The sequence below is a fragment of the Microcaecilia unicolor genome, chromosome 11, assembly GCF_901765095.1.
Source record: "Microcaecilia unicolor chromosome 11, aMicUni1.1, whole genome shotgun sequence".
In the NCBI taxonomy this organism is placed as follows: Eukaryota; Metazoa; Chordata; class Amphibia; order Gymnophiona; family Siphonopidae; genus Microcaecilia; species Microcaecilia unicolor.
Window position 1 is genome coordinate 123,513,204 of NC_044041.1, and position 22,645 is coordinate 123,535,848.

The window sequence follows — 22,645 nt, forward strand, 5'->3', positions numbered from 1 at the left end:
ACCCAGCCAGTCAGGGCTTTCACTGGATGTGCCCCAGGAATGGGTTGAAAATCCCAGTTATCCTATATAATAATTCTCACCTCCAACGTTCTATGCGTCTTGCTGCCTGTGTCCGTGGCTTTCTTCAGAGTTGGTCTGCTAGGCTCCGAAGCCCTGGCTGACGTCACATAGAATGCCAGAGCCGGAGGAGGAGGGGCGAAAGGGGCAGGGCACAGGGGCGGAGTTGGAGCTTGAAAGAGAAACAGAAGCATTGAGGGGCAGAGTAGCCGAGAGTGCCACGCCAATGGCAGGGAACGAACGGTCGGAGTCCTCCTTGGGCGTGAGTGGAGAGAGCAGAGCCACGGAGAGCGTGCTGCTGTGCCTAGCCGGCACGCGGGTGCACTCGCGCATTCCTGCGCTGGGCGCGGGGGAGGGGGGAACTCAGGAGTCAGAGTGGTGCTGCAGAGGAGGAAAGCAGGCGACGACCACGGCTGCCCCTCCGGGCCCCATGGGAGGGTGTTTGGGCAGCCGCCACGATTCCTCAGGAGGGACCCAGAAACTCAGAGGGAGGGACCCAGAAACTCGGAGGGCGGGGGGACCCTGAAAGTCGGAGGGGGGGGGGACCCTGTTAGAGGGAGGAAAGGAGGGAGGGAGGGGGGACACTGAAAGTTAGAGGGAGGGAAGGAGGGAGGGGATGACCCTGAAAGTCAGAGGGAGGGGATGACCCTGGAACTGGGAGGGAGGGAGGTGGGGCACGACCCTGGAACTGGGAGGGAGGGGGAAGGAAGGGAGGGGGAGGGAGGGGGAGGTAGGGAGGGGGGAGGGACCCCTGGCACACACTCTCAATCTCACACACACACTCTCTATCTCACAGACACACTCGCACACAGTCTCACTCTCTCTCTGTCACACACACACTCGCGCATTCACTCTCTCTCTCACACAGTCACTCTCACACACACTTTCTCAAACATACACACTCCGAGGAAAACCTTGCTAGCGCCTGTTTCATTTGTGTCAGAAACGGGCCTTTTTTCCTAGTAGAATATAATCCGCACGTAAATCCCAATTAAGACAATTAACGCTGTTAATTGGTTGTTAGTAGTCAATTATTGGTGCAGATTGGCTCATTAATCAATTAATTTACTCACCAAATTGTCAATGCACGCTAATTTGCCTGCACAAATTTAGTCGCCATGTATAGAATCCAGGGGAGTGCCTTCAAATCTTTCTCATGCATACTTGTTAGGGATATCCTGAAAACCTGACCTGATGGCAGCCCTTGAGACCTGGGACAGAAGACCAAGGTTTTATGATGTTGAGTACCCCCAATATTGCAGAGCTGCCAAGTTACCCAGTTTAGGAGGGAGCTTTTAAGCCAGTCCTGGATTTCTGACATCCCCATTATGGTACAAAAGGAGACGTTGGCCAAGAAATTTCTCTCTAGGAACTGAGGTGCTGATGCACAAAGGTCACCGTTAAATACAGCAGCTGCAGGTGAACTTACTGACTCGCAAACAGCAATCGATGCACAAAAGGAATGGCATAGAAATGACATGCACAAAAAATTTGCAAGGGAAAATGCCTAGCACATGCGCAGAACAGGATCCCGAGTTGTTTCCAGGACATGGGGGAAGGGGAGGAGAGAGAGCTCCTGCACTCACGAAACGTGCTCACCTTCATCTTCGGGACAACAACTCAGAGCTCCTGCTTAGAAAATTAGCAAGACTCCAGGGTTCACTGTCTCCCCCCCCCACCCCCCCACCCCCCCCGGCTACCTGTGACAGAAGAAATAAAGATCAGCAGAGCACCAGAAGGGGAGGGTTCCCTGCACTGGGCCTGGGGGTGATCGAGAAGCAGAGGCTGAAGGCAAAAGGGAACTTGACAGGAGGGTCAGCCCTAGATTTGCCAATGTGGATGAGGAGGGTCCTCCAACGATAGCTCCTGACCTGCTGGACAATCTATCATGTTAAAGGTCTGTGCTCCTTTCTAAGCATTACACGGAATGCTCATTTTAATACTGATGAGCTTGCTGTAATATATTTGCGTAGGATTATTGGTAGCTACTACAGGGAACGGTAAAAGGGATGCAGAACCCATATATATCATGTTCCATGTATGTTACCATGTATGTATGCACCTAAACGCATTACCATTTGTAATTCTGTTACCCGGAAATGGCAACAGCCATTACGGCAAATGTAAGCCACATTGAGCCTGCAAATTGGTGGGAAAATGTGGGATACAAATGCTACAAACATATATATATATAATAGACACTAAATAATGTTTGCTTTACTAATCTAAGGCAAACGCTGCCAGCACAGTAAGCTTTGTGCATCGGGCCTTGAGGTGCCGATGAACAGTTCCCCACACTGTTCCGAATAGGGTAGGGAAAAATACCACTGGAACGGTGCAGGGAATTAACTCCCCAATGATCAGCACTAATAACATGCAAATGTATGCATGTTATTAGCGCTGATCATAGGGGGACTTCTGTAGGAGGATTGTGCCTGGGCATGCACTTGGGCACAATCTTCCCGCAGAAGAGGTTCAGTGGGTCCCTTAACGGAGTTTGGGGTGGGGGCTCTGATTTTTTTTTTTTTAATAATTGGGGATTCTAAATTCACTACAATTTACTCTTTGATGGGTAGTGAGATGCTAAACTTACTACGATTTACCACCTACAGTAAAGCAGTTTGCACAATATCAGACCTGCCAAGTTACTCAGATGCCGATGATCAGATGTAAATGCGGGCACTAAAGGCCATTAGTGCCAGACTAGCCGATCCCTCCCTCCTCCTGTGAGTGCCACTTCAATAGGCAGCATCCTGCTCTGTGCATACTGGGATGCACTGGCCAAGCCCTGCCCACTGCATCCCAGGATGCATTGGGCAGGGGCAGGGCAGGGCACTGCCATTTTGAAGTGGTGCTCACAGGAGGAGGGAGGGAGTGCTAGTCCCTCCCTCCTTCCTCCCCGTTTGAGGTATTGGGGGGCTTGGCTAGCTCTCAGGTGGGCAGTAGGGCGGGGGTCTATCAAGGGTCCCACAGGACTATGAGTTTTGGAAATGTGGTGGTGGGGGGGGGGGGTCTAGAGGCCCAACAGACCTCCAGGCCCCTATGCTTGGTAGGGGGGTCTGGAGATCCACCGTCCTCCAGGCCCTTGTGTTTGGGGAGGGGGACTGGAAGCATGCAAATGTATGCTGGACAGGGTCTCCCTATTCCTCCCCAATGCCCTGGCAAACCCTAATGCCAGCTCTGGCATAGGGTTTGCTGCGGGAGCAGCACTCTTGTTTAACATGCTCCCTGCTGTGCATTGGGGAGGAATATTAATTCCCCTGTTTAGCAAGCATTTGCATGCTACTTTCACACGCTCGCTGGTTCTGAGCATTGTACATCGGTAAACTCTGGTGCTAGCCTGCGTTTACTTCTGATCATCGTCACCTGAGTAACTTGGCAGCCCTGATATTGTGCAAACTGCTTCACTGTAGGTGGTAAATTGTAGCAAGTTTAGCATTTCGTTAACCCAGTAAAGAGTAAATTGTAGTGAGTTTTGAATCCCCAATCGTTAAAAAAAAAAAAAAAAAAGATTGGAACCCCCACCCTCAAATCTTTCACCATGCAGGCATGATGTAAAATCATGACTACAGAACTGAGAGCTGAAGTGCAAATCTTCATCAAAGCCATATGCAGACATCATACTTATATAGATAAAAGTAGACTACTGCACAGACAGCGAATTAAGGTAAAGGATGGATCGCCCGGAGTGGCTCATTATGCAGAACACACTGATACAGATAAAGGAGGAATACAACAAACGGCTGAAGAATAAACTCAGAGATGCACATTATTTAAACAAGGAGTCATTGTAAATATAATATTTTTATTCCTTCCTTCAGGCCCAACAGCCTGCTCCGGGATCGAAACCGGGTGCTATTTGGGTCTCTGTATCCCCAGTCCACCCCTCTCTTTGGTTGAATCCTGTCTCTGTCTCTCAATACCAGACCCAAAGCGGTCAGAGGGCACGGGCTATACAAAGAGATCGCTATGCCTTTAAATCTGGGACAGCTCCCGGCTCCCGGGACAGCGGCAGAGCTCGATGGGGTGACATCATCCTAAAGCAGTGACGCAGGTGCTATTTTTAGAGGGACCAATAGGGCTGCCGGGATCGGGTCACGTGCTCACGGCCAGGCCGGGCGGGGGAAGGAGGCGAGGAGGGGGTGGGGTGAATGTCATTCTGATGAAGCGAGTTTCGGAGGTAGGAGAGGGGGGTGACCGGGGCAGCAGATGCAGCGGAGCCAGGCTGCGGCGTGAGATGCAGGCGAGCGGGGAGGGCACTCCGAGACCTTCGTGCATTGAGCCCCCCCGGAACGGACGAGCTGCGGCATTTTGCATTTGTCCGGATCCGCTGTCGCCTTGAGATCGGGGGCTAGGGATCCGCATCGTGAGATCTGGAACCGGCGATCTGGTATTCTCTCTGCCCTTACGGCCTGGTGCAGACGCCCCCTCCCCCTCCCCAACTCCGCCTCCCATCCAGCCAGAGGCACCGCGTCTTATTACTGCTGATGGTTGCACCCCACCTTCCCGAAGGTGGTTAGGGGTGCACGAAAACGTCGGAAGCTGCTAGCATTAAATCTAGGGAAAAAAATTGGAAGGGAGTCGCTGCTGTGCTCATGATCACAGGACATAACCAGTCGGGCTAATCCGGGCAATAAAATATAAAAGGAAAAAGGAGCAGGCAAGGTACAGCAGGGGAAGGGAGAGTTAACCCTGAAAGCCTGGAGCGGTGTCTACTGCCTACTTACGGTCTGATCTCAAGATATTAATTACCACCCCCAGCCCCTTGTCCTGCATCCAAGACACCAGAAGGACCATTTGATTTTTGGACAGGGGCGAGAAGGGAGGTTGCTACGGATCATTATTACTGGGCTGCACAACCCAATTTAAAACCGGTAGTTAAAGCCATAAAACCTGCCCACCCTTGAGAAGGTTATAAGTAAATTCGTTTTCCATTTTACTACCTTCTGTGCATAGACGGCAAAGGGATCCATTGATTGGAATGCTTTTCGCCCTGTTTATCTTTTCTTTGTGACATTTTGGGATTTCTGGTGGCTGCCAAAGAATAATGGTAAAAGCTCTTTCCCTGCCTCTGGTGTAACTTAAACACTGATAAAGCCAACAGCCCTGTGGCAAAGAAGGTGGCCAGAGCTTGGATTTGGCTGAATGAGTTTGGACTCCCTGAAGATATTCCCACCTCTTAGGCCAGAGGAGAAAACATCTCAAGGAAGCTGAATCTAACCCAAAATTAAGAACAGAGTCCTAAAAAGGACATATGATAACATGGTGGGCCTTTGGTTATACTGTTGACAGAAATTTTATTTTTAATCTGCCCAGTCCCCTGCCCCCTTCCCCAAAAATAAATAAATAAAATAAACCTCACAGGACAAACCAAAACAAATAATGCAGAGTTTCTTTTAGCACCAGGAATCTTTCATATTGGACATGATGATAATGTGTCAATAGCAGAACATAAAAAGAAAAAGCTTTCCAGAAACGGGGCAACCAAAGCAAGTTAAGAAAATGACTTTACAAATGTTTGCCTTGGCTCTAAGAAAGGAGGCGCCTTGCTCCCATAGAAATGTGTCTATGTAGCTGAGGCTCTTATGACACCGGAAGGCCAAACTTTTTATTTGGACCAATTAATTTGATTAAGAAGGAACCAATGTGGCTCTTTTCTGGGTCATCAAGTCATCTTGTAAGGTGGGGTGGGGGGGAAAAGGTGATATTCGGATAAAATCATACATTTTTTTCCGGAACCAGGCAGCATCACAGAAACACTGATGTGAGCCTCGGATTGTGCCCCATTGTAGAGGAAAGTGGACACCTCAAACTGGTTTGGGAATTCTTTTGGCCAGAGTGGAGCCTGTGCTACATTTCCCAGATCTCAGAGTCAAAAACTTGTAGCTGGCAGGCAGGAAAGATTAATATTCATGAAAGGTGAGGCAGACTCAAAAACAGGTTCTGCTGGTGGATCCCCTGAGCAAGCTGGCCTGTATGTTACTGTATCTTTGGCCTCCTCACCTGGATTTGTCAAGATAATAAATTAATACTGTATTTTAGAAGTGAGGGAGTGGAAAAGTTCTACCTCCATCATCACAAAACAACTTGCTGGGTTTAGCGACTGTGAACGACCATGGAGACCAAGCTCCCCCCGGCGGTAACACCGACTAGCCCGTCCTCACCAGGGCTCTCACCGGTTCCTCCTGCGGACAAAGTGGATGGTTTCTCTCGGCGTTCCCTGCGGCGTTCTCGCCAGCGGAGGTCCCACAGCTCATCCCAGTTCCGGTATCAGAGTAACCAGCAAGAGCTCACCCCTCTCCCACTGCTGAAAGGTAAGAAAAGGCATGCATATGTGATACCCAGCATACAGAACCCCCCCCCCCCCCCCAACACACACTGCCCCACCAAAGGACAGGTACAGCATGGGCAGCATCAAACCTCTCTCATGCACACACTGGCCCAGTGCAAAACAGTTTGTATGTTTATTTTGATTCTACCTGAAGGTGAGTTACATTCAGGTACAATAGGTATTTCCCTGTCCCCAGAGGGCTCACAATCTAAGTTCATACCAGATGCAATGGAAAGTTAAGTTACATATCCAAGATCACAAGAAACATCAGGGAGAGTCGATTTGTTACAGGGAATGCAGATGGAAGGAGTGGACCTGGAGAAGGAGATGTACTTGGGAAGGGGACAAACAGAAGTTGGATTTCTCTTGTCCTTCTTTCTCTCCAGCTGGTCTTTCTTGATTATAAAGTTAATTGCAGTCTACTTCAGGAGTGATTTTATAACAAAACCAAGATACCTGGCACACTGGAGGGACTCACCTCCATTTCTACACACATCATCTTCCCTTCCTTCTCTACCTTCCTGTCATGCTCAGCAAGGGTCAGGTGGGTGGCAGCCTCCTTCCTTGGACATTGATGGGCTCATGTGAGCAGCACAAGCATTTTGAAAACTCACAGGCCAAGCGGTGGCACTTCCTAGCTGCTTGTCATATAGAATCAGTGGCCTGGAAGTGGCAGCCTGTGAGCTTTGAAAATACTGGTGATTCTGACATATGTGGTACCTTTTCCTGACTCTCTGAGCCTTGAACTGTGCAAATACGCTGCAGGACAAGAAAGCTGCAGGTGAGCAGAAAATCCACTAGTCTAACCACAGAAGGTGTCATCTTAGGAGGTAGCCTGTTGTTTTTAATGTCACCTGGATAGATCAGTCTGGTGGTGGAGAGTCCCTTGGCTTCTGACAGATGGAGGTAAGGGGAGTAGGTTCTTTTGTGTTACATGCAGTCCCTTGTGAGATGAATTTGCAGACTGCAGCCTCTCTCTCTCTTTTTTTTTTCCCTGGGCAAATGAGATTGCATGTGACTAATGTACAGTTGCACCTTGGTTGGTGTGGTCTGGCAGACCCTGTCTCTCCTCTCTCTGGGGCCGATGATCAGAAGCAAAAGCGGGCACTAGAGGCTGTTAGCGCATACTAGTGCCTGCATTTGCTTCTGCCCCATGATCAGAGCGCACGAGTGTGTAAAACATGTTTGCGGGCTGTGACCTCAAGTAGCACGCAAATACATACTAAATAGGGCATTTGCTATTCCTCCCCAATGCTCAGTGGGCAATATTGGTGCTGCTCCCACATCAAGCCCTGTTCCAGCTCGGAGATGGCGTTAGGGTTTGCAGACTATTGTGGAAGAATGGGGAGCCCTGTCCAGCATGCATTTGCATGCTTCCAGGCCCCCCCTCTGCATGCAAGGGGCTGGAGATCCAATGGACCTCCAGCCCCCTAACCCCCCCCCCCCCCCAGACAACTTTCTCTGGTGACCCAGTGGTCTCCCTCCCCCCTCCACCCCCTCAACACCAAAAAAACCCTCCCTAGTGGCCAAGTGGGCAACCCTACCTCCACCCCCCATCCGCCCTGGTGATCTAGTGCCCCCCAACCCCACCCCCCCGTACCTTGTAATGATGGAGGAAGGATTAGCTCTCCTTCCTTCCAGTGCCGCCTCAAAAATGGTGGTGCCCTGCCCAGTGCATCCTGGGATGCGCTGGGTGGGGCTTCCCTACCATATAAGGGAGAAACTCCCTTACGGTGGGGAAGCCTCACCCAGCGTATCCCGGGTGCACTGGGCAGGGCAAGGCACCTCCATTTTGGAGGCAGCGCTGGAAGGAGGAGGGAGAGCTACTCCCTTCTCCATCATTACAAGGTATGGGGGGGGGGGGGGAGTTGCGGGCACTAGATCACCAGGGCGGATGTGGGTGGGGTTAAGGTTGCCCACTTGGCCACCAGGGAATTTATTTTGTGTCTGGGGGGGGGGGTGGGGGGGAGTGGAGGGCCCTCTCTTCTGTCGGAGAAGGAGGGTGCTACCAAAATGGAGGTCCACTGGACCGCCAGCCCTCTTTCCGGGGGGGGGGGGGGGGGTATATAGGTCCACTGGACCTGTCAAACAACTTCTGCGGGAGGATTGTGCCTTGAGCACTTGCCCAGGCACAATCCTCCCGCAGAAGTACCCAAGTGATCGTAGCTAATAGTATGCCTAAATTTGCATGCTATTAGCTCTTATCATCGGGGCTTTATTTCCTCTGCTGTTCCTGCTCTAATTTTACCGTGCTGTTTGGAACAGTGCGGGGAAATTGATCATCGGGAGCTCTGTGCCTTTTCTTTTTACTTCTCCATGAAACTACAGAAGCTGAAGTCAGAGAGCGGGAGTAGGGACAACAGGTGTGGAGATGCTCTTCTTTTGTGACATAAGGTGGGGGAAAGGCAGCTGAGTGGGGTGGGGGAGGGATTTGACTTGTACTCAGCATTTCTCATTGTAGGTGAGGCCCAACGTGTTGGACAAATTCCATCCTGTCAGGAAAGGCATTCCTGGGTCTGAGACAGAAGAGACCTGCCACTTCTGTAACATCCTCTGGGGGGGAGAGGGGGGGTTGGATCCTGAATATGAGATAGTAGCCCTCTTTGGGACAGGGACACACTGAGCTTGGGGACATTTCTGTAACCCTGCCTGGGACAGGTGTCTGCTGAGTGTGGGGACATTTCTGTGATCCTGTGGGATGGAGGTGCAGATTGTAGAAATGGTCCCCGACCTTCTGTCGCTGAATCTGTACAGGGTCTGGTAGCAGTTGTGCCTTTTTGCTTCCGCACAGCTGGCCCTGGCTAAGTGGAGAATAGTAACTGTTAATGGACGGGGGTGCAGGGCAGGCATTTGCCTTAATGTATATTGATCTCTGTTTTCTGAGAGGGTGCCTGCCTTTCATTGTACTTGGGCATGATATAATAGCAAGCTCAGGTTTCCACAGACTGCTTCCTGATCGTGTATTATTCAGCGCTTACCATACACGCACACATGTACTCTCTCACAATTTCATTCTCCACACCCATCACTTGCCCTTCACCCTTGTAATTACATTAACTTGCATTGGACACTAGTGAATGGTGATAGATACAGAGCAAAATTGCCCAGCTGAGATGTGTCTTGATTCAGTAGATGTGGATGCAAACTCCCATATGCAACCCAACACCTGCTCCCCTTCCACTAACTTTTATTGACTTCAAGTCCCTTCCTTCCCCCTCCCCTACTGCCAACCACTACTGTCCAAGTTCCTTCCGAGCGGTGAACCAAAGTCTTGCCATCTCTAATCCTGTCTTTAACCAGACCAGTACCATGGCACTCTTCTGTATCTTACTAAATTTAGTAGTAATCCCCATAGCCACCAATATTAGTGATGCTGATGTGAAAATCTGACCTTCCTTGCTCAGATTTCAGAAAAGAGAATGTGCCATGTTGGGTCACTGCAATGGTCCATTGAGCCCAGCATCCTTTGCTCAGCAGTGGCCAAGCCAGGTCATAATTACCTGGCAGGATCTGAAAAGTAGATTCCGTTCTTCTGGTTCCCACTGAGCGATGAGCAGGGCTTTCTTGAGTTTACCTGCCTAATGAGTGTATGAACGTTTCCTCCAGGAATTTGTCCAAACCCTCTTAAATCTGGCCATGCTAGATGACTCCTCATCACATCCTCCAGCAACAAATTCCACAGTTGAATTGTGTGAGTGAAACAATGTTTCCTCCAGTTTTAAATATGCTACCTGCTAATTCCAGGCACTGTCCCTTATTTACTCTGTTAAGTAGCAGTACAACTAACTGTTACCTGTTCCTCTCCTCAGCCCCCACCCTTTGATTTTATAGTTCTCTCAGCTATCTCTTTTTTTTTTTCCAAGTTGAACAGCCTGAATCTATTTAGCCGTTCCATCTCCTTAATTATTTTGGTTGCCCTTCTCGTTACTCTTTCTAATCCTGCTATATTTTTGTTGAAATGCAGCTACTAGAATTGCAAACATGCTCCATGGACTGATACAGATGCATTATGATTTTCTCTGCTATAGTCTCCATTCCTGTCAAATAATTCATAATGTTCTATTTGCTTTCTTAGATAGCCACCGTACACTGAGGTGATGGTTTCGATGCATTGTCCACAATGATTACAACATCCATTTCTTGGATGGTGCATCCTGTTATAGAACCCAGCATTGCATATTTGTAGTAAAAATTGTACATCACTTTGCACAAAATTATACATCACTTTGCACTTGTCCTTACTGAGTTTCGTCTACCATTTAGAGTCCTCTTTCTCCAGTCTTGCATGGTCCTTCTGTTGCCCCCTCGTAATCTGTTCATGATTTCACAGCTTTAAAGAATGCGTTATCTGCAAATTTGATCCTCACACGTTGCTCCCTTGTCCAGATTATTTATAAATAGGTTAAAAACAGCTGAATTCAGTATAGATACCTGTGTCACTCATTTTTTTACCTCTTTCCATTGGGAAAGCTGATTATTTAGTTCTACTCTATTTTTATCTTTCAACCAGTTATCAGTCCACAATAGGATGTTGCCTCCTATTCCATGACTTTTTAATTTCCTAAGGAATCTCTTGAGGGTCTTTCTCAAGTGCTTTCTGAAAATCCAGATGTAACTTGCTCCCCTTTAAATACATATTTGTTGATCCTTTCAAAGTAGTGTAACAGATTAATAAGGCAAGATGTTCCTCTGCCCCATTAAGCCATGTTTCTCTAGATGGCCAGCAAATCTCTAACATTTATCCTTGTCTTAACCTAGATCCCTGAGTGCAGATGACCCCAACCATCTTGGAAATCCAGTGCTGTTGTATTATTGCTGTATAGGGTTGTAACTGCTGCTGTTTGCTTCTTTTGATTCCATTCCTGTTTGGAAAAACTTGGAAGACTATCTCCCTTGCAACTATATCGATAATTTACAGCTTATCTAAGCATTTTAAGCTCTTAGGTCACAGCACATGGACATTTTTTATTGCGTTCCACGTTTTACCAGCGCATTATCAGTCTTTTTAAAGACTTGTGCCTGGTTATACATGTGTCATTGAATCATAACAACAAACAGATTCCTGAGGCAGGCACTTTTGCCAAAACACAGTGCCATGTCAAGTCTACTTCAATAAAGGATCCGTTTTTTACATCATCATTCTGTCTCTCTTGGTTTTTGGAAGGAGTCCTGTTGATCTTGCTATTTCCTCGCTCCTGTATCGTTCTCTTCATAGCAGATCTTGTTTTTCCACTTTTGGTGGTTGATTCCCACATTGATTGTAATAACATCATGGTAATATAGCAGATGGGCAATGAGAGGGGAGCATATGGAACCAACAACCAGTTAATGCGAAATAAAGCCATCAAGGCAAAAGTTAAGAAAAGCAGACATCTCTATAAGGAAGTATTTTGTATCATCCTATGTTCCTGGATAATAAAGTACCTTAAAATGTATAAAATAAAATCCTGAATTGATTGACTACATCAAGTTCACCATGAAAATATGGCAAACCACACTCTATCTGAAGTATGAAAATGGACAGCTTGTGATTCCTAATATCAAGATATACTGGGGAATATTTCAGGGAGATTCCCTGTCACCACTCCTGTTTTGTATGGCACTTAATCCATTGCGTACTCTTATTGATTCCTTATGCTGTGAATTTAGTCTTGATCCTAAAGATGGTAAAAATCTAGAGGTAACATCATACTAACTGTAGATGACTTGAAGCTCTATAGTTCAGTGACCACCAGTTAGCGGAACAACTCTGTAGTGAAAAGCTTCTCAGATAACATCAGAATGACTTTTGGCCTTCATAAATGTGCTCGGGCAATCTTCCTTGGAGGAAAATTAAGCAAAACTGAAAATATATTTCTCTGACTGATGACTGTGAGATAAAAGAACTTAAACAGGAAGGTATACAATGTATAAATACCTAGAACTAAAGGAAGGAGCTACAATCCAGCACAAATCACTGAGAGAAAAGATCAGCAAAGAATATTACAAGAGATTAAAATCAATATTGAAAAGTGCTTTAACATCATAGAATAAGATACAAGCCATTAATCAGTTGGCAATTCCCGTACAGCTTTGAAACTGTAGACTGGCCTCTTAAGGACCTTGAAAAACCGTATATATGAACAAGAAAACTCCTCCGTGCCCATGAGGTCATTTATAAGAATCAGCATATACCGAGACTGTACATTCCCCAAGCTGAAGGACGAATAGGCTTATATAGAGTGATTATACATACAGAGCTACTGTAGTAGGTTTCCAGACTTATTCAGCTTCATGATATTTAAATATGCAGGAAGTATTATTAAAGTATGAAATTAAATATTCTGATGAGTAGAAGGAATGCATGAAAATCCTGAGTACACAGAGAGAAAGAAATGGCTGAATATGCAAAACAAAGAAGAAAACCTCTTTAACAAATTAGATCAGCAAATAAGAAAAGCAAAGGACAATTGCACAACTGTTCTCACAGCAACATGGTCTTCGTTTACACTTCCTCCTAGTGCCAGTATACTTTGGACGGTTTGCTTTCTAAACTCTTCCTTTTCTCCCTTGGATCCTTGGCCAGCATGGCTTCTTATCAGCAATTCCCTGCTCTTTTGCCACTCCTCCTCCTTGCCCTCCTACACTCAAGCCTTTCTCTTGATTCTCTCCCTCCAGTATGGAAGCATTCTCTTGTTCATCCTCTATTAAAGAAGCCTCTCCTTGATCCAGCTCTTCCTTCCAGTTTTTGTCCCATTACCAATCTCCCCTTTTTCTTGAAAATCCTCGAGAAGATTGTTCTTTTCCAACTCGAGGCTAACACCCCATCCAATGTTCTTTTCCAACTCGAGGAATCCCTTGAAAGCACTAACACCCCATCCAATCTGGCTTCAGTCACCAGCACAGCACGGAAACTCTTCTATGCTTTTATAATACTCCGTATAGCACTTGACCATCGCTCTGTTGTAGTTGTCTCACTTGATCTGTCTTCCGCTTTTGATATGGTTAATCATGCACTGTTACTTTCTCACCTTTGATCTTTAGGAATTTGTGATACCAGGCTGTCTTGGTTTACCAACTATCTTTCAGACCATCTGGTATATCTGTCGCCCTCCTACCCAGTTAAATCAGGTGTCCCTCAGGAGTCCTTTTGGCCCTCTCCTTATTTAATATATCCTTGCCCCCCCCCCTTTCTGATACTCATTCAGGAGCAAGGTTATGTTCATTTCTGCTATGCCGACGACGTCCAGGTTCTCTTTAGGATCACTGACTCCTGAGCCTCCCTTTCCATTCTTAATAACTGTCTTCACATTTCCTCTTAGCTTAAGACCAACTGCCTTTTTCTTAATACCTCTAAATATGAGTCAATAATCTTTCCAAATCTGAGTACACCACTTCCCCAGCTTTCCTCCATTGACAGTCTCCTCCCCTTACCTGGATCAGTTAAGATTTTGGGTGTTATTTTTTTATTCCAAACTGTCCTTCACATCCCAGATTAACTCTGTCATTCACTCTGTATCCTTTGCTGTCCATCCCATTCACTCTCTCCACCCTTACCTTGAACTTTCAGTCGTTATATCTCATCTAGACTATTGTAATTTCTTGTACACTGGCTTCCCTCTATCAAACATCTTCAGCTCACCTAGTCTACCGCAGTCAAGCTTCTCTATTCTTCCCATCGTTTTGATCACGTTACTCCTCTTCTTCACCTAGAACGCTGGCTTCCTGTTTCAGCTCGGATAAAGTTTAAACTTCTCTGCCTTGTCATCAAATCCCATCTCCCTTCTGCCCCATGCTTACCCTGATTCCCTATGCCCTGACGTGTGCTAATCTTTTGGTGATACCCTCTCTCCCAGCTTTCCATTTGTCTATTTCTCGTGAAGCCTTTTTTTTTAATTTTTTTGGGTCCTTCGCTTTGGAATGCATCACCCCCATATCTTTGTCATTAGGCCTGTTTTCCAAAATTTAAATCTGTGCTTAAAACTCATCTTTTCTTTGAAACATTTAGATTATCCTGCTTGTAGTTTTCACCCCCCCCCCCCCCACCACCACCCCCGTGTCTTTCCCCATGATCTTGCTTTACTGTTGTAAACTGCACAGTAGCCATTTTGGACCCAGTGTAGTATATCAAGTTCTTGGAAATAAATAAATAAACTACAGTGGGAAATACAAAGTATTACTCCAGGAACAATACGTCGATCGAGCCCAGACACGTGAGTAGCTATGGAGAAGTGAACTGAAACCAAAGGATGAGATTGTAATCCACTGTCCCCGGCTGCAACCATCAGATGAGATGGTTCACAGCAAGCAGGGAAAAAAACAGGAAAACAACCCTATAGATTTTGTAAGAAAGAGCTGGAAATGTTTAAGGAGATTCGATACCTGGGAGTTCAGCTCCCTCAAGACATCAAGGATCTTTTTCAGGCTAACTATCCTGTTCTTCTTAGGGAACTGGTCCGGGACTTGGAGCAGTGGGCAACTATGGAGATTTCTTGGTTTGATAGCATTGCTGCTATAAAAATGAATATTGATACTCGTTTGATGTACTTATATCTAGTACTGTCACCTTGCCTTGCCTCCCACGATCATTTTTTGTCTGGATGATCATCGTATTCACTTTGTGTGGTGAAATAAGCGATCTAGGCTTCCTAGAACATTCTTATATAGGGGTAAGAAGTTAGGGAGTTTGGGTGTCCCTAATTTGTTCTGGTATTATCGTGCGGCTCAGGTGCAGACCACGCTTGAGTGGTTTCAAGATTCACCCTTTAAGCTGTGGGTTCATCTAGAGCAGACTCTGGTAGGGCCTTAAGATATAAATATGCCTATCTACAGATGAAACATTTTTAAACTACTCCTATTAAGAATTGTATTGTGCGAGAAGAGTCTTACTTGGAAGATTTGTGTGAGGACTCTAAGGGTACTAAGGTGCTTACTATGTATCTGTAACAAACAAGTAGTCCTTATACACAGGGTGAATTGGGAGCGAGAGTTAAGGGTTTCTATTCCCGAGGATGATTGGACTGTACTTGAAAAGGCCTTATTAAAGTCATCTTTGGCTGTCTCGATAAAAGAAAATGCTATCAAGGTCTTTTGCCACTGGTACCTTACGCCTGCTAGACTGCACCATATTTGTCCAGGTAGCTCCCCCAACTGCTGGAGGGGTTGTACTGTACCGGATACTACGAGCCATATTTAGTAATCTTGTCCCAAGGCTCAAGCTTATTGGAGGGTGGTACAGGCTGGACTGCAGCATTCAATTGGCTGTCCTATGTAGTGGCACCCAGTGGTTGTTTTGTTGGGGGAAAAAATCTGTGAGACTCACTCATCTGCAGTCTTCGTTGGCTGTTCATGCTTTCCATGCTGCTTGCCTTAATTTGGCGTGGCACTGCAATTAACGAACTGTACCTTCTTTGGTGCAGTGGATGACCAAGTTTTGGTACGTTTGTGACATGGGACATTTGGTTGCACTGAAGAAGTGGACTTTTACTAGATGGGAGGACATCTGGGCCCCTTTCCAAAGTGCTTCTTTTGTTTGAGGGGGGCTATATTATATAGTAGCTTTGTGCTTTATTTTTCCAGTTTGGTTTTCTGCACCATCCACAGAAGTGTGTGTGTGTATGTGTGTGGGAGAGGGTGGGAGGTAGGGGTAGGGAGTTTATGCAGATGTCCTCTTACAAAAAGAATATTTCTGCTATTTTCATTTATCATGAATTATCCTGACACTGTTTTATTTGACTAAGCAGTTTTTCTGTGTCAGTTCAGATTGTTCTTTCCTGTTAAATGCATTCCTTGTTGGTTTGTGCATTCTTTGATGTTTGGATTTTCAATAAACTACTTTTACAAATTAAAAAAAAAAGCTGGAAATGGTTACTCCACTCATAGCTGGCTGCAAAATTCTGATGGCAGAACATTTCTGTACAGTAAAGGCACAACATGGTGGCACATCTCATCCATTGGAAACTTTGTAAATGTTGCAACATCGATGTATCAGAAAAGCACTGGGATCATGACCGTAAGAGAATTATGGCGCATGAAGAGGTTGTGATCACTTGGGACATCCCTCATTGCAACCAAACAAAAGCTGGATAGAAGGAAACCAAATACAGTGGTAAAGGAGAGAAACACTTGAATGGCATTGATTATGGAGGTGTTGGTTCCAAGCATTTATTCTGTGAATGAGGTGAAGAGGGAGAAGATCCTTAAGCACCAAGAAATTCAGTCAGAAGCCAAGAGAAATATGTCCAGCAGATGCAGATATAGACTTATTTCCTGTTTTATTGGGAGCCACAAGCTTGATTAAAAGGCGTTTTCAGGCATACTGGGAAAGGTTGCCTATATATCTTATTAACTCCAAGAGGAAGCTCATTGGCATGATGTAAGTACTATGGTAAGCATTTAGTAATCATATTCCGTGTATGAGGTTCATTACTGTCATGGTATACACAAACTAGCCCGTTTTTTAGACATTGCCCCCATTATGGGTTCTTTTTTTCCCCATAACTCTCAACCTTGTTCCTGCTCATGTTCTTTATGCGTCTTAGTCATGTTTGAATTCTGTTACAATACTGGTCTCCACCACCTTCTTACTAGTGAAATATTCCGTCACCTCATGCTTATAACCATGGCTGTTACATGCGGTTTATTCCAGCTTTTTTGGGGCCCTGTGAATCTGTACCTCTCCTTGCCCACTGACTTGCATTCTTTCATTTTTGGTCTCATTTCTTCTACCTGTTACTTCCCTCACTGCCTAACGCACACGTACGCTGACCCACAGCACCTCACCCTGCGTGGGAGGGTGGGGGGTGTTTGCCCCAGGCCTGGCTTTCTCTCTCAGCATCTCCCATCCTCTCAATACAGAAGTATTTTGTCACAGTCCCTCTCAACCTTGCCCTCTTCACCTTCATTTTTTTTGAGGGGGAGGGGGCGGAGAAATGAGACTTGATATACTGCCTTTCTGTGGTTGCATGACCCCTTGCCTCTTTCTGTTGAAAAATTCACATTCGCTTATGAAATACAATGATGCCATCTTCTTCAGTGTTTCTTTCCTCACTTTATTCATTTTTGAAGATTTCAACATTTCCCTCTTACTGTAAGTATTTTTTCCTAATATTGTTCATCCCCCCTCCCCCGAGACCTCAGTGCCATTATCTCTCTGAAAAAAGAGATGAGGTTTCTCTTTACCAGATAATTGATGCTATTTTCAGTTGCTGTGAGACAAGTTACTATTGAGAAAACACTATTATAGTGTCTCTCAAGCTTTTTCCCTATGTCATTTATCTCCAACTAATTCCATGGCATCACCTTCCTAGATATCCATAAACTCTTCCCTAATTGGGTCACCTCCATTCACTTTATGGCCTTCACCTTCTCTTTTCCCACATTATTTAATGCCATGCTCTTCTTGCAGGCACCCCCCTAAATTGGGCCTTTACTTTTCTAAAGGTTGGAAGGGTGTTATGGCCTATAGCCCTCTACTCCAATGCTTCTCAATCCAGTCCTTGGGGCACACCCACCTGGTCAGGTTTTCAGGATATCCACAATGAATATATATGAGATAGATTTGCATACCAAGGAAGCAGTGCATGCAAGTATCTCATACATATTCATTGTGAATATCCTGAAAACCTGACTGGATAGGTGTGCCCAGAGGACTGTGTTGAGAACCACTGCCTTATTCTTCTGGTGATGTGTACTACCACTGGGAACTACAAGAAAGACCAAGTGAGCTGGTCTTTACATTTTTGGAGGGAAAAATGAGTTGTGGTTGGAGACCCACTAATGCAGTCAGAAGCTCTGCTATAGTGGTTTTGTGGGGAGCAAGGAGGGGGAGATTGAGAGAGCTGTGAGGAGTAGCGAGATCCAGTTAAGGTCTACGGAGTGCAGAGCAGCCAGTGCACTAACCACTAGGAGTAGCCTAGTGGTTAGTGCTAGGACTTTGATCCTGAGGAACTGGGTTCGATTCCCACTACAGCTCCTTGTGACTGTGGGCAAGTCATTTAACCCTCCATTGCCCCAGGTACAAAATAAGTACCTGTATATATGTAAACCACTTCATGTGGGCAAGCACATTCCTGACGAACTGCTGCTCATGGGATCTGAGAGGAGGCGTTTCAGTGCTGATGAAGTGGCAGGATGATGCTGGAGCTTATTCAGGTGATAACTTGTTTTATGATTGTGCTGTATAGAGAGGGTGGGGGGGGGGTGATGGAAAAGATTTTGGTATTTTGTGGTGACTTTCTTGCAAGTGCCGCTTGTCCTATAGTTTAACAATATATGAGCTCAGGGCCAGCATAACCATTAGGCAAGACTAGGCAGCTGCCTAGAGTGGCAGTTTCTGAGGGGCAGTGAAAACAAAACTATAGATCCTGACAGCCAGACAAACACAAAGATCCACCAGCACACATTCTTTTGCCTGCAGGGAGGGTAGGTAATTTTCAGTTAGCCCATTTAGCTCGATATATGACTTTGGAACTTGCTCTCATCACACACTGTCATATATACATACAGAGCAAAGCTTAATATTTAAAGTATGATGTTCAGTTGTCATTTTTACAGGATTGTTGTGGGAGGGGTAGTGTTTGGATAATTATGGGGGGAAGTTATGAACGTGGGCTACTGTTAAGATGTATTATTTTACCACTAACTGAAGTCCCATTTAATGTAGTGAGGCCTAGTTACTAATAATTGGAGTTAACAGTAAAATAACACATCTTAATGGTAGCCCATATTGATAACGTCCTCCTATGATTGTTGTTTAATTATCTAAATCTTGAGGGGAAGAACTAAGGGCCTCAAGTTCATTGAGGGGGTGGGGGATGCAATAAGGCTGAAGGTTCACCTAGGACATTGAAGACCCTTGCACCATCCATGTGGGATTTGCCATACTGGTTCAGATCAAAATTTTAACAAGCTTTAATAGTGGCCAATCCAGGTCACAAGTACTGAAAAGATCCCAAAGAGTAAGTGATTTCCTTGTTGCTCACACCCAGAGAGAAATAATGACTTTTCAAAGTCCTGTATAGATAAGAGTTCCCTATTTACCAGGTCTCGCCCTCATGTGACTTTATAAATCTCTATCATATCTTCTCACAGTCATTTATGTATCTATTAGGATTTATTTACTGTCTTTTGAAAAAAACTCACCTGAGGTGATGTACAGCAAGTTCTCTTTTCCAGGCCAAAGAGCCCTAACCTGTTTTGCTGTTACACACACAAATACCTTAGGGTGATAGTGATATTATAAGTGCAGAGGGTCAGAAGAGTCAAAATATAAGTGTTGAAGGAAAATCTTAAATGCTGTTGTTGGTTTTGAAGCCAGTATGGGAAAATAGGTGTACGCTTCAATGGAACTCCCCTCTTAAATCATTCTCCTTCCATGGCTTCCTTCTCTTAAGTGTCTCTTCTGTCCCTGGCGCACATGTTGAATGTCTTCCCTTGGGGTTGCCACTCCACTGTAAGGGTGGGGGGAGGGCAGAAGCTCTGTTCTTCTAATGGCTTCACACCTGGTAACCTGGCATCTCCCTAGTTACACCCCCTTACCCCTGGGAGTTTTATCTTTTCCTATATTAACCTATCTGTAAGGGAGCAGCTGAGAAAAGATTGCTGTTATTGAGATCAAATAGCCAGCAGTTAAAATCTCTCTATTTGAAACTCTCCCTCTCTTTATTTAGAGGATTTAAGCAAGTGGCAGGGCGGATCCTTGCCAAGGTTTGGGATGGTGGTCCTAGTAAAGATGAACATCTTACCAAAGATGCTGTATCTTTTTTTCCAGGCTTTGCAAATAGGGATAACTAAGATCTTTGCAACGCTGCAAGAAAAGTTTTTCCGGTTCATATGGCTGAGAGGGGCACCCTGTTCAGAGAAGCAGTGGGACTCAGGGTTTCTGATCTTATCGTACTTTCCAGTAGCCCAATTGAATAATATTTTAGACTGGGGAAAAGAGAGGATGGGTACAAATTTAGCAGCACTAGGTGGGTGGACCTGCCTTGGCTGCAGAGAGAATCTATTCATTCATGAAGCAGGTTTTAAGTCAGGAAGAGGGGTAAGCTTAGTTGTTGTTTTTTTCCCCTTTGAGTGTCAGTAAGATTTATTGTAGATTTCAGGCCAGGTAGCAAGGGAGGTGCCTGTCATAGGTAGAAGCAGCAGTGGCTTCTCAGTTTTCATCGGCTGTGCAAGGAGGGTGAGGTGCTTAACCTCTACGGGTCCTCAGATGAAATTCCAGCTTTGCAGTGCATGGAGGTCATGGAGGTCCAGTACTACCTGGGGGAGGGGGGGGGGAAGAGTGATTCAACTCATAAAGGAGGGCTGTACCCTTTGAGCAACTCTAGATAGTACAACAGCTGTCCAGAGGACATAATAAAAATATATAATATTTTGAGAAGGGAATGGCTTTAAAATGTCAACATTATATGAGAGATGGAAAAAGTGTTTCATAGGGGAACTATCAGAGGGGCAATGTGAAGAAATGGGAGAAAAAAGTTGCCTCTGTTTCAACTGCATTAAAAGAGAACAGCTATAAAATGCTTTACCCATGGGGTATCACACTATTCAAATGCAAAGCCAGCATTAGGGGGGGTGGGGGGGGGGGTTGCAACCAGGGCCACCACACCACAGCCTAAGAAGGCACTGTTTTGTTAATGGGTTTTGCACTCCTCTCCCAAATTTGTGCCCTGGGCCTAACACTAGCTGTATGTAAATCGGGCTGCGTATATCCTTAAATGCAGATGCTGGTAGGGGTGGGAAATGTGAAACAGAGGGTAACTTTTCCCATATTTAGTGGAAATATCATAAAATTCAGAAATTCTGATGAAAAATCCCCTAAAGTTCTGTTTGCTGCTTTCCTCTGTCTTTTTCTTAACTTTCTTTCCAAGGTCTCTAGTCCATCTGTTACTTCCTCTCCTACATCCATCTGACTAATCTTTCCTTTCAGCTTTCCTCCATTTATTTTTCTGTCTGCTCACATTTCATTCATTCTTACTATTCATCTTCAGTCTTCCTTTTTTTTTTTTCTAACTGCATCTGCCTACAGATTTCCATATCCCTTACTTAGGAGTAATGGCAGAAAATTGTTTTTCACGGAGAGGGTGGTTGATGCCTGGAATGCCCTCCCGAGGGAGGTGGTAGAGAAACAAACTGTGGTGGAATTTAAAATGGTGTGGGATGAACACAGAGGATCTCTAATTAGAAAATGACTGTTATAAAAAAACACAAAACTTAAAGGGTTGCATATGTGTTTGCATGTCAAGTGGTGCTTAGATGGCAACTCTGGCTGTATTAACTAAGGCTGATGCTGGGCTGGCTTGTACAGTCTGAGTGCCGCATATAGCAGTCTGGTTTAGGATGGGCTGGAGAGAGCTTTGATGGAACGTGAGGACAGTGCTGGGCAGACTTTTATGGTCTGTGTCCCGCAAATGACAAGACAGGTTTAGATAGACTTTGATGTAGTTGGAACATAAGGACAGAGCCAGATGGATTTCGACAGTCTATGTCCCAGAAACAACAAAAATCACGATCAAGTATATAATATCACGTTCATTGATGGTTTAATCTAGAATTGAGAATGAGTGTGACTGTTGGGCAGACTGGATGGACCATTCAGGTCTTTATCTGCGGTCACTTACTGTGTTACTATGTTATCCCAGCCCTCTCATTCTTCATTCTATTATTCCCCAGTTTTTTGCCAACTCCCCCTCCCCCTTTCCAACACCTTCTCTTTTCCTCTTTCTTCCCTTCTATTTTCACTTTTCTGACTAGTATCTTCTCGTTCTCTCGCCCCCTCCATCCAGCATAACCTCTTTCCCCCAACTCCATCCAGCATCCCTCCATATTCCTCTCCCTTTTCTGTCAGCATCTCCCTATACCTCCCAAGTCCAGCATACCACTTTCTCTGTCTCCAACCCCAACTCTAGCACCCCCTTTTGTCTTAATACCCCATGTCTAGCATTTCCCCTCTGTCTTCCTGTTCATCCCATGCCCAGTATTTTTCTTCACCCTACAAACCCACCCCCCATGTCCAGCACACTCCCATATCCTTTTTTTTAACCTCCCTACCTGATTTAGCATCTCCTCTTTCTTTCCTTCTCCTCCTCTAAACCAGCACCTTCCTATCTTACCCCTCTCCCCAATCCTGACGTGGAATCTCCTTTCTGTCCTACAGCCCCAATGTCTAACCCTTTGGGCATTTTATTTTTCTAATTGGATTGTTCCCACTCTGTTTTCCACTTTCCCTACCAGGTTGGCCTTTCCATTTCTTCTCTTGCCTCTTATCTTCTTCCTTTC

The 22,645-nt window shown here is 45.5% G+C and overlaps 1 protein-coding gene across 1 annotated transcript in view; it reads left to right on the forward strand.

Moving 5' to 3' along the window:
- Window positions 1-4,231: 4,231 nt before the first annotated feature.
- Window positions 4,232-22,645, forward strand: part of PPP2R5B (protein phosphatase 2 regulatory subunit B'beta) — a 47,769-nt gene continuing 29,355 nt past the window's right edge. Inside the window, exon 1 of the mRNA XM_030217747.1 lies at window positions 4,232-6,371. Within this exon, the coding sequence (XP_030073607.1) occupies window positions 6,173-6,371 (199 nt within the window). The 5' untranslated portion in view covers window positions 4,232-6,172. The remainder of the gene's footprint in view (window positions 6,372-22,645) is intronic.